General features: G+C 34.8%; 1 protein-coding gene across 8 annotated transcripts in view; it reads left to right on the top strand.

The window, feature by feature from the left end:
- FAT1 (FAT atypical cadherin 1) overlaps positions 1-1,851 on the top strand; it is a 109,557-nt gene extending 107,706 nt beyond the window's left edge. For all 8 annotated transcript variants that reach the window (XM_071743365.1, XM_071743369.1, XM_071743362.1 and 5 more), the window contains one exon: positions 350-1,851. In XM_071743365.1, coding sequence (XP_071599466.1) covers positions 350-975 — 626 coding nt within the window. In that variant the 3' untranslated portion in view covers positions 976-1,851. The remainder of the gene's footprint in view (positions 1-349) is intronic.
- Positions 1,852-18,398: the final 16,547 nt, after the last annotated feature.

Genomic DNA, 18,398 nt, shown 5'->3' with positions numbered 1-18,398 from the left:
AGAGAGGCTGTTGGTGCTTTGCTATCATGTGAACAGTTCTATACCATTATGTATTGTGTCAGCACATGCCATAGGTGACCTACAGCTCTTCCCATGTTAGGTGAGATGTCTAAGAAAATGTAAAAATTGAAGTGTGAATGATGGAATATCTAATGCATGGCATAATGTAAAGTTTTGTTGTGTTGAGTGTCTTCTGTGGAACCAGGGCAAACTTTTCCTTAATTAACAAGTAGTGTCCTAATCACGGTGACTGCTTTGTCTTAATACATGTGTTGACTTCTCAGTTCAAACTGAGTTGAAGACAAAGACACTAATACTATTTTTTTTTTTTTTGTAATTAACTTTTCAGGTTATCACTGGGATACATCAGACTGGATGCCAAGCGTTCAGTTACCAGGTATCCAAGAGTATCCAAATTATGAAGTGGTTGAGGAGTCAGCTCCCCTTTTCACGGATCCAAATGCCATTGATACAGACTATTACCCTGGTGGTTATGACATAGAAAGTGATTTTCCACCTCCACCTGAGGATTTTCCTGCACCTGATGAGCTTCCACCATTACCACCAGAATACAGTGACCAGTTTGAGTCAATACAGCCACCCAGAGACATGCCAGCCGTAGGTAGCTTGGGTTCTTCTACAAGAAGCAGGCAGAGATTTAACTTGAATCAGTACCTTCCCCATCACTATCCTGCAGACATGTCAGAACCTCAGACCACAACCAGTGGTGTCAACAACAGTTACAGAGAACCTTATGCTCCTTACACACTAGGGTACAATAGAGACTTTGAAGCACCCACTGTAGACAACATCTCCATGTCTGTGTATGCTTCCACAGCTTCATGCTCTGATGTGTCAGCGTGCTGTGAAATGGAGTCTGAAGTCATGATGAGTGACTATGAAAGTGGAGATGATGGTCATTTTGAAGATGTGAAAATTCCTCCACTTGATTCCCAGCAACATACAGAAGTCTGACACATTCAACAAAAGTGCCTGGACTCTAACAAACTTTGTCAATTCTAGAACGACTTTCAAGAGCTTTATAATTTTTTTTTTCCTTCTTCCCCAGCCACGGTGAATGCTTTTGTTTCAGTGAGCTAAACTGGCATGGCAGCATTGGATCATGCAGTTCATTTCACTAAATCAGCCTATTTCCATTTCCTGACCTCCTGTAATTGGGTAGTTCCCGGATTTCCATTGGCTGTGCCATTTCTGAGTATCCTTTTTGTACTTACATTGTCTATGTTAAAGAAAAATCACATACCACTTCTCCATGTTAGCATGCTGCATATATTTATATAGCTCTAATGCAATTCATTTTCTTCTACTTTTTGTAAATTTTATGTACAGTTTTGATTTTAATAGTTTTAACTAGATTTTGTAGATATTTTGTGAATTTGTTTTCCACTGAAACTAGTGGTGTTAGTGTGCCATTGAAATCTAGCACCCTGACTTCTTATAATCAGGGCATCACTTTATGTATTCCCCTGAAAACTAATGTTTGACATTTCATTATTAAAAAAAAAACAAACAAAAAAACCAAACAAAAAAAACCCCATATTCACACAATTCCAGTTGTACATAGGTTAGGTCTGATATTTTTCTGGGTCAGCTACATGGAAATGTCTTAAATGGGTTGCTGTATTTTAGAACTGTAAACATCTTTTCCCATCTTGGAAAGTGTGTTGGGGACCCTCTACATACCAGTTTAGAACCAAAACCACCATGACACAGTTTTTATAGTGTCTGTATATTTGTGATCCAATGGTCTTGTAAAGGTTTTTACTGAAAATTACCATTAGCCAGTCTTTCTTACTGACAATAAATTATTAATAAAATACTTTAGCTTTGCTCTGTGTATCTCTATTATATATTATACAATTGACAAAGCATTCAGTGCAGCATTTTTTAAGTCTGTATATGTTTTGTACTGTAGTAAGTTACTTGCTCCAAGCATCACGTTTTCCTCTCCTCAGCAATCAACCTGCAGCTATGTTAGAGATGCTCACAAGGTGGCAGTGTGTGTCTACTTCATGGTGTTTTTATTAAAAAGCAATCGGGCCAGTATGAATAAAGATTGATGGGTATCAAACTTCAGTAGCCTTCTCGGTAGTTTGCATTTTTCTTTAAACATATAATATCAGCTATGTAAATTACTGAGTATTTTTATCTGAAGTCCCAAAAATACAGAAAAAAACCTGAAGCTCCCTAAAGCAACTTCTTTCTTTATTAAGCACCTGAATAGTTATTTTCAGTAATGGTTATACACTTACATGCTGAAATTTCTGTGCCAGTTTCTGATTCTGTGATAAATACATTGGGTTTTTATGCAGTTATATTTCACTTGCAGTTTCTTGCGTGAGCTCACAGCTGAAATTTACCTTGAAAAAGACAAGACAGGATACAGTTCACCTGTATATTTTATCTAGCAGGTTTTCTGACTAGAAAAGAACAAAACCTCTGAAATGTTGTGTAGCATAAATTTGCCCTGATGGAGCTGGAGGGATGAGATAACTGTCCTCTACCTCTTGCATGAGGGACACTTTCAAAGTTAAGAACAGATTTTCTAGCATATTAGTGAATTTTTGATGTAGCCTGGAAGCTTTTGAGCTCCACATCCATTTTTTTCTACTGTCTCATAAAATTCTGTACCTGTAAAGGTACAACATCTGATTCTCTCAGGTATGGGAGTTAAGCCTGGGCTGTCCACCAGTTGGGAACACAGGGTACTGGATTTGTATTTGAGATGTTATTTATGCACAAAATGGACCACCCAGCCTGGGAGCTGTATAATGGAAATGAACTGATTACAGGACAGAGCCCAGAGCCAGACACAGACATTCCTCAGTGTTAAAATGCCCATATACAGGTAAGAATCTCATGATGAATGTAAAAAGGCTGCAATCAATGGGTTTAAACCATATTATTGCTGTAAGCTGTAATATTCACCCTGATAATTAAGAGCTTTTTGTACACTGGGAACAGTGATAGCATTTTCTTATTTAAGGAGCTTTAAAAGAATCTTGCAGACCTGCATGTAAAGAGTATCATGTGCTCCATGGTAGTCAGGGTCACTGGTTAAGGTCCATCCTGAGCTATGAAGGTTAAGTTTAGTGGCATTTCCACTCAAGGTTTCTTACTTTCTGCTTCTCAGTAGGAATTGCCCTCAGTCAGCAAGAAGACAACACTACATTATGTGCATCGTTTTGCAGCTGACACAGACTCCCTATAAAAATAAAAGCCTGCTCTACAAATACATTGTCTGAAGTTAACACTTTTAGAGCAGAAAGGTCTGAAAACAGATTTTTTAAAATGAGAAATGTGAAGGACAAGAATACCAACACTAAGTATACTTTTATTCATGGTACTGTGAACTGAACATTAAAGTAGAACATCATACTGAAAAGGAATATTATCTCATTACTCTGCAAAGACTCATGTTGAAAGGATCAGAATGTCCTTTTTTTTTTCCTCTTCACAAGAGCTGTGCTGCTAGGCAACATGCAACACCCAGGTTATACTGCACAGCAGAAGAGGGCATCACAGCAGTCACTTACAGAACTAGCAGGCAGTTTCAACTCTACAGCTTTGCAGTTGATGAGTAAAGCAAAACCATGTTAAACGCTCCCTTTGTAGAAGTACCAGGATTCAGGTCCAGTAAGTGCAATTAAAAACTCTTTTACCCACACAATGCTACAATACACAAGATGAAGCTGGTGACATTTTTAACCCAATGAAAACTGACACAGCAGAGCGTTCCTGTCCAAGTCAATAGTAGCCCAATACATTCAAAAGCATTGGATAGACAATTTTATTTTTAAATCCTTAATTTAAGTGAAGTCATACATTCAAGTCCTCACAGTTACTAAGTTTCACCTGACTCCTACATAATTTAACTGGTTAAATAAAATTATCTATCTCTCAGCTTCTGAGTAGTTGGCATATAACCATTAAAAGCTCTCAAAGCAATATCCTCAGTCACAGGACAGTTGAGGCTGGAGGGCATCTCTTGACTATATCCAAGAATGGCCACTAAATCCTCTCTGGGCAACCTATCCCCATCTTTATCCTGCTCCCCAGCACAAGTTTTTTCAGAAGCAGTTTTCTGTGTTTCTGTTCCCATTGCTTTATGTCCTGCCATGGGACACCACTAAGAAGAGCCAAGCTCTGACATCTTTACATTTTCACATCAGGTATTCATAAATATTAATAAATTCCCTACTGAGCCTTCTTTTTTCCAAACAGAACAATCCCCGTGCTCTCAGCCCCTCCTCATATTGAAGAGGCCTCAGACCCTAATCATGTGCAAGTTATTTTTTTCACTTTTAAATTATTTCTGAGCTAGTAGAATTCCAAGTTTTATTGAACAGATGTGAGTCATACTAATTGCTGTTCGGTCCAATCTAAATTTTATTTGGAGTATATTAAATAATCATAATTTTGCCTTGGAGCAGAGGAGGAACTACAATTCTGATTTGAAATACTTGAAATAGGAACAAAACTGACAGTCCTGCAAAAAACTCCTCACGGCCAATATTTAACACACAGCTAGCCTTAGAATTCCAGGACAGAGGCAAACACTTACTCAAAGGAACACAAGCAAACACTGGCAGGCCTCTACTCCATTTAGTCAGGTTGTATTTTGGTGTAAAATACACCTGACTGTTGGTCCTCCAATCCCTGCTCTACCCATCGTCTCTGTCAAGCAAGCACTGACCCAAGCAACCAGGTATAAGGAGAGTTCCTGCATGGCCCAAGGTACCTGAATCCATGCAAGCCAAAGGAGGTATAAATCAGTCTCTAACTTTGAAACACAGGAGGGAGGGAACAGGGCTGCATCACCTCTGTCTTGAATCTCTAAAGCCCTTGGAGCCAGTTGGAGGGAGTAGTCCATGCTCTGTTGGGGGTCACGACTGACACCTGTCTGCAGAGCCCACTGCTGAGGACGTGCAGTTCACTTAGGTGCCTAGGACAACTCCAGACTTCGTGTTCACAAGGCTGTGAATAGTAAACATATTCACAATGTTTGCAACAGGACACAGCAGCCAAATGCCTCACCCAAGTACCCAAAGCCTCCCCACAAGGAGTCCACACGCTTCACAGCAAAGCTTTGTGCCCGCTCCACGCACAAAAGTCAGACAGCCAAGAGGTGGGTGCCTCAGTTTCTTTCCATAGCTCTTGCCAACTTTTAGTGCTGGAAGGCTTTCAAGCCCACACAAGCCTTCATTAAAAAATATTAAAAATATGAAGTCCCCATTAAACCAAGCACATTGAAGCAGACCTAGTTTCTGCCAGCATTACTCATTCTTTCACAGCTGGGACTGGGGGAGAAAAATCAGAGAATACCCAGTACAGTGGCAAAGCAGGAAAATTAAGTCTCTGCTTTGATCTTAGAGACAAAAGTTTAAGGGAACTCTTATTAGAATTATTTTCCCACATTCTGATCCTAACACAAATTTAATAAAACTTCACATGCAAAAGTTGGGCATTTGCAGCAGTCAGGCAGGAGCCAAGGCTATCAGTAAGCACATGACATTATGACCATTAGCAGTTTCATTTAAAGAATTATCAAAGCTGAGCCACAGGCTCCTCCAAACTTTTTGCTGCAGATGATGATTTCTCAGTTTCTTATTTTCTTATGTTTGGAGTAGAAACCTTCAGTGTGAGGAAAAGCACCGAGAAGCCCAATTAATGACTGTATGACTCATTCACATAATCCCTGTGGTACCAATTGGAAAACATGCTAAGCAGGATGAATTGCTTTCAGAACTTGCATTTATCTTTGAAGAAATACATAGGGAAAGATTGTGCTGTGCATCAAAAACTTTCCATTCTCTAATTTCGTATCTTTTTCTAGACAATTTGAAGCACTAACAGCAATTTATAGCACAAGAGTTCAAATGTCTCCCATTTAAACAATGAATAGCTTGTAACAGTCATATTGTCAAAAATTCTGCTTTGAGTTTTACTGAGGGGGGGGAAAGGACCTCACCTCAGAGAGAAAAAGGCTAAAAATATAATTAGCCTGAAAACTGAAGCTTCATTGTATGTATTGAGGCTTTTAATTTTGAAGCCACTGTTCTTTCCCACTAAAATTTCACTTGCCTCCAGAAACTCAATGTAACTGTCAGAAACACTTAGAAAGCAGAACAACAAAGCTTTCTTTTCATGAGTTAAAGACTTGAAGTGTTTAAACCCACATCCTCCACTGATTACCCACCTTGAGAGCTCCTGCTGAGGAATTCAGAAAGCCATCTAGCCTGGGCAACAGAAAAGATAAAGATAAAAGATACATCTTGTGTCCCAAGACAAAAATCACAACAACACAATAGTTAAAGAAACACAAAAAACACCATCCCACTCATGCCAAAACCCACAGCAAAAAATCACCATCTCAGAAGAGAGCTACTGAAGGTAGAGAGCAGCTGAGGCAGAGGTTTTGCTGCAAGTCCAATAAATATATTCTAAAAACATTGTCATAGTCTTTTAGTAGGATATGGCTTAGGTATTTTAGACACTTAACTTTGTTGACTAGAGGGTTCCTCTGAAGTGTGGCTAATTCTTGCTCAGTGTGCAAGGTTTTCTGAGAGGTAGATGTGTAGCAGTGTTCCTCAAGCTGAAGTCCCAACTTATTTTGGAGACTTATGGGTTGGAGACTAAACTACACAAGTTTAATGAAACAGTAATAATAAATGGGGAAAATTGCTAAATATATATATATACACAAGAAAATGGATACCACATTCCTCCCCCCTTTCCCCCAATAGCTCTCACATCAACCGAGGCTGCAGGGCAGCCCTGGGAAAGTCCAGGCTGGACTCCAGGCTGGAGTTGGCAGCAATCGGGAACTGGAGGCAGGAACACAGGCAAGCAAACAGACGGGATCTTTCCAGGATGCCAGGTGGAGGAAGGGAAGCAGGAAAGGCAGGAAGGGCAGGCCATCAGAAGCTTCTGCTGGTGGCCTTTTATAGCATTACAGGTAAGACCAATCAGCTGATAAGGGGGTGGTACCCAGCACTTCTGCTGGTGATCTCAGGTGAGGCCAATCAGCTGGTAAGGGGGTGGCTCGGCCCTCCTGATCCCTCAAATTATACTGAGGATGATGGATATGGGATGGAATACTCTGTTTGAGAAACTTGCTGTTAATTTCAGCAAGTGCAACTACCTACAAGAGACTTAGCAAAAAGCAAGTACAAGACAGAAAATCACCTTTATCCTGGCCCAAACCAGGACAATTGCCTTCCACTTCCTCAGTTAAAGTTGAGGTTAATAAATCCTGTTCCCAAGACCCTGCTAAACAGTCCACAGCCACTTTGCAGATTAGCAGAATTCCTCCCCTCTTAACCCAGCAGCACAAGCAGGCAGGAGGCAGGCCTGAATTCATATTCCCAAAAGGCAGTGGTACTCAAACTTACTGTTAAAACAAGAGGAGAAAAGATTCCACATTAAGGAGCTGAAGTTCAGCTCAGACTCTGCCTGGATTTGAATATTACTGAGTCACACCTCAAACTATAAAATTGTCCACTTATGCTGTACTTTAAATGCCAGGGATTATTTCCAGATATCTGGAGTGAAGGATGTTATTTTAAGCACCCCTGATCTTTAGGTGTTTGTTTTTTCCTTTTGGCTGAAACCAGCCATTTTCCCATTTTCCAGTCTCAGGTCCTGCACTTTGGCTACAACCCCCAGCAGCGCTACAGGCTTGGGGAGGAGTGGCTGGAGAGCTGCCCAGCAGAGAGGGACCTGGGGGTATTGATTGACAGCCAGCCAAAAGTCAACAGTGTGCCCAGGTAGCCAAGAAGGCAAACAGCATCCTGGCCTGTATCAGGAACAGTGTGACTAGAAGGGGTAGGGAGGTGATCTTACCCTTGTATTCAGCCTTGGTGAGGCCACACCTCGAGTGCTGTGTGCAGTTTTGGGCACCACAGTATAGAAGGGACATCAAGGTGCTGGAGAAGGTGCAGAGAAGGGTAACCAGGCTGACTGGGGGTCTGGACAACAGTTCTTATGAGGAGAGGCTGAAGGAGCTGGGGATGTTCAGCCTGGAGAAGAGGAGGTTGAGAGGAGACCTTATTGCCCACTACAACCACCTGAAAGGAAGCTGCAGTGAGGTGGGTGTTGGCCCCTTCTCCCAACAACTGGTGACAGGACAAGAGGTAATGGGTTCAAGTTGCACCAGGGGAGGTTCAGATTACATATTAGGAACAATTCTTCACTGAAGGAGTGGTGAGGCACTGGAACTCATTGGTTCAGGGAGGTGATGGAGTTGCCATCACTGGAGGTATTAAAAAAATGGGTAGATGTGGCACTATGATTCTGTGATTCTGAGCCCAGTTCTAATTGAATTTGATATTGCACAAAGCAGAAATCATGCATAAGCAGAACTTCTAAAAAGCACTCTCCTAAGGCAAAATTCTGATTCTGCTTTTTAGAATTACTCAAGTATCTCTGAAGACTTATCTGAAGGTATAGGATTTCTATTGAGGAGGTTATATTTTTAAAAGTTCCTAAGTTAACTGTCCCGCTCTCACCAAAGTTATTAGCACTCAGTGTTGACTCCATACAAGGGACTCAATCTTAGGCAATTTTGCATGGCAGATTTTCATTCTCAGATGCAGGGTTGTCTTTTGGAATCCAGAGCTCTGAGCTAGGAGGGTAAGTTTCTCGTGAAATGGCAGCTTGCCCAAAAAAGACTGAACATCTCCAGAGATGTAGCAGTGAAATACATCTATATATCTCCAGAAATATGACCTGAACCATGCAGCTTTCCACAGGTCTCAGTGTTGGAAGATGTGACACTTTAAGATCTCTACAGCTTTTTAAGCAACTGAGATGCTGAAAAACATGAAGTAGAATTAATACATACTTCTCTCTCTCTCTCTTTTTTTTTTTTTTTTTTTTTTTTTTTTACATTTCCATGTGTTTTTTGATCTCCACGGTCACCATTTCTGTATATGTAGAAGCATGTTCTAAGTCAGACTCATAGCACAAAGACACTGCTCCTGAAGTACTGCTATCACACACTGATCCTTTGCTTACTTGCTGAACATGATGTATATCGCTGTGGCAAATGTGGGGGGGGGCACTGGAAGGAATGTAAATAAAAAGAATAGAAGATGGACCCAGATGATATACATACTTTACAAAATTCCTGTTAATTTTTTTTTTTTTAATAAACACTCATGTAAAGGCAGATTGTCCCACAGAATTTAGATATGTGAACCTGTAGGCAGCAGGTGGCAGGACCTGCTGAGTAATGAGCTCAGTCGGTGCTCAGCTTCACCTGTGCCCAGTTAGGGCTGGCCCAAGTGAAGCTGAGCACCGACTGAGCTCATTACTCAGCAGGTCCTGCCACCTGCTGCCTACATGAACCTAATGAAAAAGTAGAGAAATGGCATCTGAAATGAGCTGAAACTAGGAAAAAATACCCCAAACAAAGCACAGCCAACCAAACAAACAAGCAAACAAAAAAAATCATTGTCTAGTAACCGCGACAGTAGTGGATCATGGCCTGGACTTGATGATCTCAGAGATCCCTTCCAACCCAGCCAATTCTATGATTCTATGATTCTGATTCTATGATTCTATGATTGTATGATTCTATGATTTTGATTCTATGATTCTACAATTCTATGATTCTATGATTCTGATTCTATGATTCTACGATTCTATGATTCTTATTCTATGATTCTATGATTCTGATTCTATGATTCTAATTCTATGATTCTACGATTCTACGATTCTATGATTCTACGATTCTACAATTCTATGACTGATTCTATGATTCTATGATTCTGATTCTATGATTCTATGATCCAACCTTATGTAAACAAGATTGGATTGAGAGGCTGTAAACTTTTTATAACTGAGCTACAAAGCAGGAATAAAATTACTGGTATGTAACTCCTCTTGAATACTCATTTTATTCACCAGCTTGGTATAACAAAATATTTGCCTTTCAGACACCAGTGGAAGGGAATGGGAGTTCCTTGCCTTTTTTCCCCCCTTCAGTGACTCGTCTTCAGTAACAGACAGGAATTTTCCCTCTGGTTCCAGTTTGTGTAACATTATACTGTGGTTAAATAACCTAATCAGGTACGTTTGAACTAATTTACATTTTGAAGACTTAGTAAGTTATGTGGATTTCAATTTCACCTTTCTGCCTAAGAGAAAGAACACTGTCTAGTCTTTGGAAAACATTTATTTCTACTTAGGATTAGCCTATAGATAGAAAGTCTGTAGATTTTACTATTTGTACAACAGATGCATGACTAACATTTGTTTTTCCCCTAAGAAGTCCTATGCCTGGTAGACTCGTTCTCGACATACTGCAAAGTCTGTGCTGCTCTGTGACTTAATCAGCTCCTGGCAAATGCCATGTTGATGTTACCTGACATTAAGATGGACATACGCAAAAAGACACTTGAGAAAAAGAAAGTAAAAAAACGTATTATATTTTCATCACAAAGAGCAGCTCAGTGCACTCAGGGGTCACCTAAACTGGGGAAAGCTCAGGGGAGCAGAGGGATGTGTGCCTTGGTGTGGCTTCTCCAGCCACCTCACTTGCCTTGCAGGGAGAAAGTTGGTATCCAGAGACAGGAGCCACAGAATGTTTGCCACTCGCACCAGGACATGGTTTGCATTTCACTTGACTGACAGATTTGCAGGACTGAGATTCCTGCCAGTGGATTTGTGCTCAGTCTGATGCCCAGAACCCACTGAGCCAGGCATTGGAGACAAGATCGGATCATCTCCGAGGATGCTCAGAGGGCTGGAGCAGCTCTCCTATGAGGACCCGCTGAGAGAGTTTGGGTTATTCAGTCTGGAGAGGAGAAGGCTCTGAGGAGACCTGGTTGTAGCTTCCAGTATCTGGAGGGGGCCTATAAGAAAGCTGGTGAGGGACTTTTTAGGATGTCAGATAGTGGCAGGACTGGGGGGAATGGATTCAAACTAGAGGAGGGTAGATTTAGGTTTGATGTTAGGAAGAAGTTCTTCACCATGAAGGTGGTGGGAAACTGGAACAAGTCGCCCAGAGAGGTGGTGGAAGCCCCATGCCTTGAAGTTTTTAAGGCCAGGCTGGACAGGGCTCTGAGCAACCTGATCTAGTGGGAGGTGTCCCTGCCCATGGCAGGGGGTTGGAACTAGGTGATCTTACAGGTCCCTTCCAACCCTGAAAATTCTATGATTCCTTGATTCCATGGAACAGGGCGGGGCTTGTCGTCTGGGTGATGTTGCCCCGGTGACCTCCAGGTCACAATGGGAGGTGTCATCAGAACACCAGCACCACCAGGCAGCCCCAGGTCAGTTGGACTTCGGCGGTCGGTGAGTGCAGAAGTGGGGCAGAGCTGGGCTGGATGGGGCAGGGGGAGTTTGACCCTGATGGAGAATTGAGCTCCTCGGGGCAGGGCAGTGGTCTCTGGGCTACAGGCAGAGATGGTGGTGGGAGCCCAGAGAAGCTTTGGGGGTGTGTTGGTGCCCGGGGAGGAGAAAGAAGAGGAGAGGAGAAGGGAGAAGAGTTAGAAAAAGCTCTGAGATAAAATAATAGAATTATATCTTGCATTCTTAAATATCAGGTTTAGGGAGGTGTAATATCATACTGTGGTTAAATAACCTACCTGGTGAAATTCAACTGAATGTAGCTTCAGTTCTTCAGGGACTACTTTGATAAAAAATAATTTTCTAGCTATTAATAACTAGACATCTTACTTTATAAAACTGAGAAAATGCCTTGATAGTAAGTTAAATGGGTGAAAGTGCCCAGTTTTGAGGCTGCAGATTTCACATGTGGGCAGTCTTGTGGGCTTTAATTAATTGTGAAGCCCAACTGTGAATTTCTTCCATGAAGAAAGTTTGCAGATGATGACTGCTCAGTTTATGTTCATTCTAGTTTATATTTCATATTTTATATATTTTATATATAAAATATATATATTACTAAAAGTATGTAATATATAATAAATAATATATAGTATTCATATAAAATATATAGATATATATAATGTATTATAAAAATATGTATTATATTTTATAATATATAATATATAATATATAATATATAATATATAATATATAATATATAATATATAATATATAATATATAATATATAATATATAATATATAATATATAATATATATTTTATATATTTTATATATTTATATTTTTATATTTTTATATTTACTGGGATCCTCTTATGCATGAATAAGAAGTGACCATTTCCAGTGGTCCTGTAGTACATAGTACCCACAGAAAAAGCACCATAGTCTGGTCCTGTATTTGTAATCCCCTTTAAAGCCCCACAAACCCCAAACCAACAACAAGGCAAAATAATTGTTCATTGGAAGCTGTTCTGCTTCAATGTACACTTCTTTAAAAATTTTAATCAAGATTCTTGAAAGGGAAATTAATTGCTAGCTATTTCTATTCAAGAATTATATTATACTAAATCCTCAGTTCTGCAAAATATTATTGATTAGAGGAGTTGAATTTAAAAACTGATCATTACCATATTTCTCTGCTTCATTGGGAAGTATACGGAGAAAGCACATACTTGAAATGATGATAAATCAGAGACAAGTGACAATATAGAAAAAAGCATCATATAGGGTGACACATTAGGATTGGCTACAGCAGTAGTTTTTGTAAAAAAGAAGGAGAAGGAGAAGGAGAAGGGGAAGAAGGGGAAGGGAAAGGCAAAAGGCAAGGGAAAAGGGAAGGAAAAGAGGAAGAAAAAGGGAAGGGAAAGGAGAAGGAAAAGGGAAGGGGAAGGAGAAGGCGAAGGGGAAGGGAAAAGGGAAGGGAAAAGGGAAAGGGAAAAGGGAAAGGGAAAAGAGAAAGGGAAAAGAGAAAGGGAAAAGGGAAAGGAGAAAGGGGAAAGGGAAAAGGGGAAAGGGAAAAGGGAAAGGGAAAAGGGAAAGGGAAAAGGGAAAGGAGAAAGGGGAAAGGGAAAAGGGAGAAAGGAGGACGAAGAGGAAGAAAGAAAAAACGAGAGAAGCAGAGAAGAGAAGAGAAGAGAAGAGAAGAGAAGAGAAGAGAAGAGAAGAGAAGAGAAGAGAAGAGAAGAGAAGAGAAGCTGAAAACAATTTTTAAAAGTTTAAAAAGATTTTTAAAAACAAAGAAAAATTAAGATAAAAGAAGAGAGAAGAAAATAGAAAATAATAAAATTAAAAACAAGAAAAAGAAAATCTAAAATAAAAAAATACTTAAAAAGGGAAATGAAAAAGAAAGAAAAGAAGAAAAGAAGAAGAAATAAAATAAAGAAGATATAAAATAAAGAAGATATAAAAACAAAACGGGAAGAAAATAACGTAAATAAAATTAAAGAAGAAGAAAGTAAATATTAAAAAATGAAAATAAAAGAAAAAAGGAAAGAAGAGATGAGAAAGAAGGAAGAAGAAAGAAGAAAGGAGAAGAGAAAGAAGAAAGAAGAAGAGAAAGAAGAAGGAAGAAAGAAGAAAGAAAGAAGAAATGAGAAAGGAGAAAGGAGAAGAAAAAAGAATCAATATATTGTTCTATTACATTATTGTTAAAATACACTGGTCTATTACAATATTAAGAGTAAAATTTAAAAAAAAAGAAACAAGAAAAAAGAAAAAACAAAACGTAAAAAGGAAAATGGAAGAATCAGGAAAGAAGAAGAAGGAAAAAAAAAAGAAAAGGAAAAAGAATCAATATATTCTATTACATCATTATGAAAAGACATCAGTCTATTAAATTAAGGTTAAAATTAATAAGAAAAAAAGAAACAAAAAAAAAAACAACAGAAAAAAAACAAAAGAGAAAAAGGAAAAATAAAAGAAGAAGAAAGAAGAATGAAGAAAGAAAAAAGAAAGAAGAAATATATTGTTCTATTGCATTATTATCGAAATATATAGGTCTATTACATTATTAAGATTAAAATTAAAAGAAAAAAAAGAAAATGATAAAAAAAGGAACAAGAAAAAAGAAAAAAAGAGAAAAAGGAAAAAAGAAGAAAGAAGAAAGAAGAAAGAAGAAAGAAGAAAGAAGAAAGAAGAAAGAAGAAAGGAGAAAGAAAAAAGAAAGAAAAAACAAAAAAGGAAAAAGAAGAAAAAAGAATCCATACATTGTTCTATTACGTTGTTATAAAGACATTTGTCTATTCCATTAAGATTAAAATAGAAAAAAAAAGAAACAAGAAAAAAGAAAAAAAAACAGAAAAAGGAAAAAAGAAGAAAAAAGAAGAAAGAAGAAAGAAGAAGGAAGAAAGAAAACAGAAAAAAAAAACCCAGAAAAAAGATAAAAAAGGAATCAAAATATTGTTCTATTACATTATTATTAAAAGACATTGGTCAATTACATTAAGAATAAAATTAAAAAGGAAAAAAAAAAAAAGAAAAAAACCAAAAAGAAAAAGGAAAAAAGAAAGAAAAAAAAGAAAGAAAAACTGCATAAAAAAAAAGAAGAAAAAAGAATGAATACATTGTTCTATTGCATTTTAATTAAAAGACATTGGTCTATTACATTATTAAGATTAAAATTAAGAAGAAAAAAAAGAAAAAAAGAAAGAAAAAAAACCAAAACAGAAAAAGGAAAAAAGAAGAAAGACGGAAGGAAGAAATAAAACAGAAAAAAGAAAAAGAAAAAAGAAAAAAAGAAGAAAAAAGAATCAACACATTTTTCTATGACAGTGTTATTAACAAACATTGGTCTATTACAGTATTAAGATTAATATAAATAAGAAAAAAAAAAAAGAAAAAAACAAGAAAAAAATAAAAAGAAAACCAAACAGAAAAAGGAAAAAAGAAGAAAGAAGAAAAGAAGAAAGAAAACAGAAAAAAGAAGAAAAAAGAATCAACACATTTTTCTATTACAGTGTTATTAAGACATTGGTCTATTACAGTATTAAGATTAAAATTAAAAAGAAAAAAAATAAGAAAAAACAGAAAAAGGGAAAAAAGAAGAAAGAAGAAGGAAGACGTAAGAAGGAAAACAGAAAAAAAAGAAAAAGAAAAAAAAGAAGAAAAAATAATCAGTACATTGTTCTATTACATTATTATTAAAAGACACTGGTCTATTTTACAATAAGATAAAAACTAATATAAAAAAAGAAAAAGAAAGAATAAAAAAGAAAAAATCAAAAGAGAAAAGGGAAAAAAGAAGAAAAGAAGAAGAAAGAAGAAAAAAAAGAAAAAGAAAAAAGAAGAAAAAAGAATCAACACATTTTTCTATTACATTGTTATTAACAGACATTGGTCTATTACAGTATTAAGATAAAAATTAATACGGATAAAAAGAAAAAAACACAAGAAGAATGAAAAAGAAAAAAACAAAATAGAAAAAGGAAAAAAGAAAGAAGAAAAGAAGAAAAACGAAGAAAAAAGAAGATAAAAAAAAGAAGAAAAAATGAATATATTGTCCTATTACACTGTTATTAAAAGACATTGGTCTATTACATTGTAAAGATTAAAAATAATAAGAAACGAAAAGAAAAAGAAAAAAGAAAAAAGAAAAAAAGGAAGAAAATAGAAAAGAAAAAGGAAAAAGAAAAAAAGGGAAAAGGAAAAAAGAAAATAGAAAAGAAGAAAGAAGAAGAAAAAAAGAAAAAAGAAAAATGAAACAATACATTGTTCATTACACTTTTATTAAGAGACATTGGTCTAATACATTATTAAGATTAAAATTAACAAAAAAAAAACAAAAAAAAGAAAAAGAACAACACAGAAAAAGGAAAAAAAAGAACAAAAGAAGAAAGAAGAAGAAAGAAAACAAAAAGAAAAAAGAATCAATATATTGTGCTATTATATTATTATTATTAAAAGACATTGGTCGATTACATTATTAAGATTAAAAATAATAAAAAAAAAGCAAAAAAAAGAAGAAAAAAGAAAAGAAGAAAAAAGAAAAGAAAAAGGAAAAAAAAAGGGATAAAAAAACCAGAGAAAAATTAAAAAATAAAGAAGAAAGGAAGAAAGAAGACAGAAGAAAAAAGAAAAAAGAATTAATACACTGTTCTATTACAGTGTTATTAAAACACATTGGTCTTTTACATTATTAAGATTGAAATTAAAAAAAAAAGAAAAAAACCCCAAAAATTTTAAAAAGAAAGAAGAAAGAAGAAAGAAGAATTAAGACAGAAGAAAGAAGGAAGAAGAAAGAAGAAGAGAGAAGAAAGAAGAAAAAAGAAAAGAGAAAAAAGAATTAATACATTGTTCTATTACAGTGTTATTAAAAGACATTGGTCTTTTACATTATTAAGATTTAAATTAAAAAAAAAAGAAAATCCAGAAAAATTAAAAAATAAAGAAGACAAGAAGAAAGAAGAAAGAAGAAAGAAGAAAAAAGAATTAATACATTGTTCTATTACATTGTTATTAAAAGACATTGGTCTTTTACATTATTAAGATTTAAATTAAAAAAAAAAACAAAAAAACCCCAGAAACATTTAAAAATAAGAAAAGAAGAAAGAACGAAAAAAGAAAAAACAAAGAAGAAAGAAGAAAGAAGAAGGAAGGAGGAAGAAGGAAGAAGGAAGAAGGAAGAAAAAAGAATTAATACATTGTTCTCTTACATTGCTTTTAAAAGACATTGGTCTTTTACACTATTAAGATTTAAATTAAAAAAAAACAAAAATTAAAAAATAAAGAAGAAAAGAAGAAAGAAGAAAGAAGAATGAAGAAAGAAGAAAAAAGAAAAAAGAATTAATACATTGTTCTATTACACTGTTATTAAAAGACATTGGTCTTTTACATTATTAAGACTTAAATTAAAAAAAAAAAAAAGAAAAAACCCCACAAAAAATTAAAAAATAAAGAAGAAAAGAAGAAAGAAGACAGAAGAAAAAAGAAAGAAGAAGGAAGAAGAAAGAAGAGAGAAGAAAGAAGAAAAGAGAATCAATACATTGTTCTATTACACTGTTATTAAAAGACATTGGTCTTTTACATTATTAAGACTTAAATTAAAAAAAAAAAAATAAACTCCCAAAAAATTAAAAAATAAAGAAGAAGAAAGAAGAAAGAAGAAAAAAAAGAAAAAAGAATACATTGCTCTATTATACTGTTATTAAAAGACATTGGTCTTTTACATTATTAAGACTTAAATTAAAAAAAAAAAAAACAAAAAAAAAACTCCCAAAAAATTAAAAAATAAAGAAAAGAAGAAAGAAGAAAGAAGAAAGAAGAATCAATACATTGTTCTATTACATTGTTATTAAAAGACATTGGTCTTTTACATTATTAAGATTTAAATTAAAAAAAAAAAAACAACAGAAAAATTAAAAAATAAAGAAGAAAAGAAGAAAGAAGAAAGAAGAAAAAAAAAAGAAAAAAAGAATACATTGCTCTATTACACTGTTATTAAAAGACATTGGTCTTTTACATTATTAAGACTTAAATTAAAAAAAAAAAAAACAACTCCCAAAAAATTAAAAAATAAAGAAGACAAGAAGAAAGAAGGAAGAAGAAAGAAGAAAGAAGAAAGAAGAAAGAAGAATCAATACATTGTTCTATTACATTGTTATTAAAAGACATTGGTCTTTTACATTATTAAGATTTAAATTAAAAAAAAAAAAAACAACAGAAAAATTAAAAAATAAAGAAGAAAAGAAGAAAGAAGAAAGAAGAAAAAAAAAAAGAAAAAAAGAATACATTGCTCTATTACACTGTTATTAAAAGACATTGGTCTTTTACATTATTAAGGCTTAAATTAAAAAAAAAAAAAAAAAAAACACTCCCAAAAAATTAAAAAATAAAGAAGACAAGAAGAAAGAAGAAAGAAGAAAGAAGAATCAATACATTGTTCTATTACATCGTTATTAAAAGACATTGGTCTTTTACATTATTAAGATTTAAATTAAAAAAAAAAAAAAAAAAGAAAAAAATAAAGAAGAAAAGAAGAAAGAAGAAAGAAGAAAGAAGAAAGAAGAAAGAAGAAAAAAAAAGAAAAAAGAATACATTGCTCTATTACACTGTTATTAAAAGACATTGGTCTTTTACATTATTAAGGCTTAAATTAAAAAAAAAAAAAAAAAAAACACTCCCAAAAAATGTTAAAAATAAAGAAGATAAGAAGAAAGAAGAAAGAAGAAAGAAGAATCAATACATTGTTCTATTACATTGTTATTAAAAGACATTGGTCTTTTACATTATTAAGATTTAAATTAAAAAAAAAAAAAAAATTAAAAAATAAAGAAGAAAAGAAGAAAGAAGAAAGAAGAAAGAAGAAAAAAAAGAAAAAAGAATACATTGCTCTATTACACTGTTATTAAAAGACATTGGTCTTTTACATTAAGACTTAAATTAAAAAAAAAAAAACAAAAAAAAACACTCCCAAAAAATGTTAAAAATAAAGAAGACAAGAAGAAAGAAGAAAGAAGAAAGAAGAATCAGTACATTGTTCTATTACATTGTTATTAAAAGACATTGGTCTTTTACATTATTAAGA

Source organism: Heliangelus exortis, chromosome 4 (genome assembly GCF_036169615.1).
Source record: "Heliangelus exortis chromosome 4, bHelExo1.hap1, whole genome shotgun sequence".
Taxonomy (NCBI): Eukaryota; Metazoa; Chordata; class Aves; order Apodiformes; family Trochilidae; genus Heliangelus; species Heliangelus exortis.
This window is presented reverse-complemented; position numbering and strand designations above follow the sequence as displayed.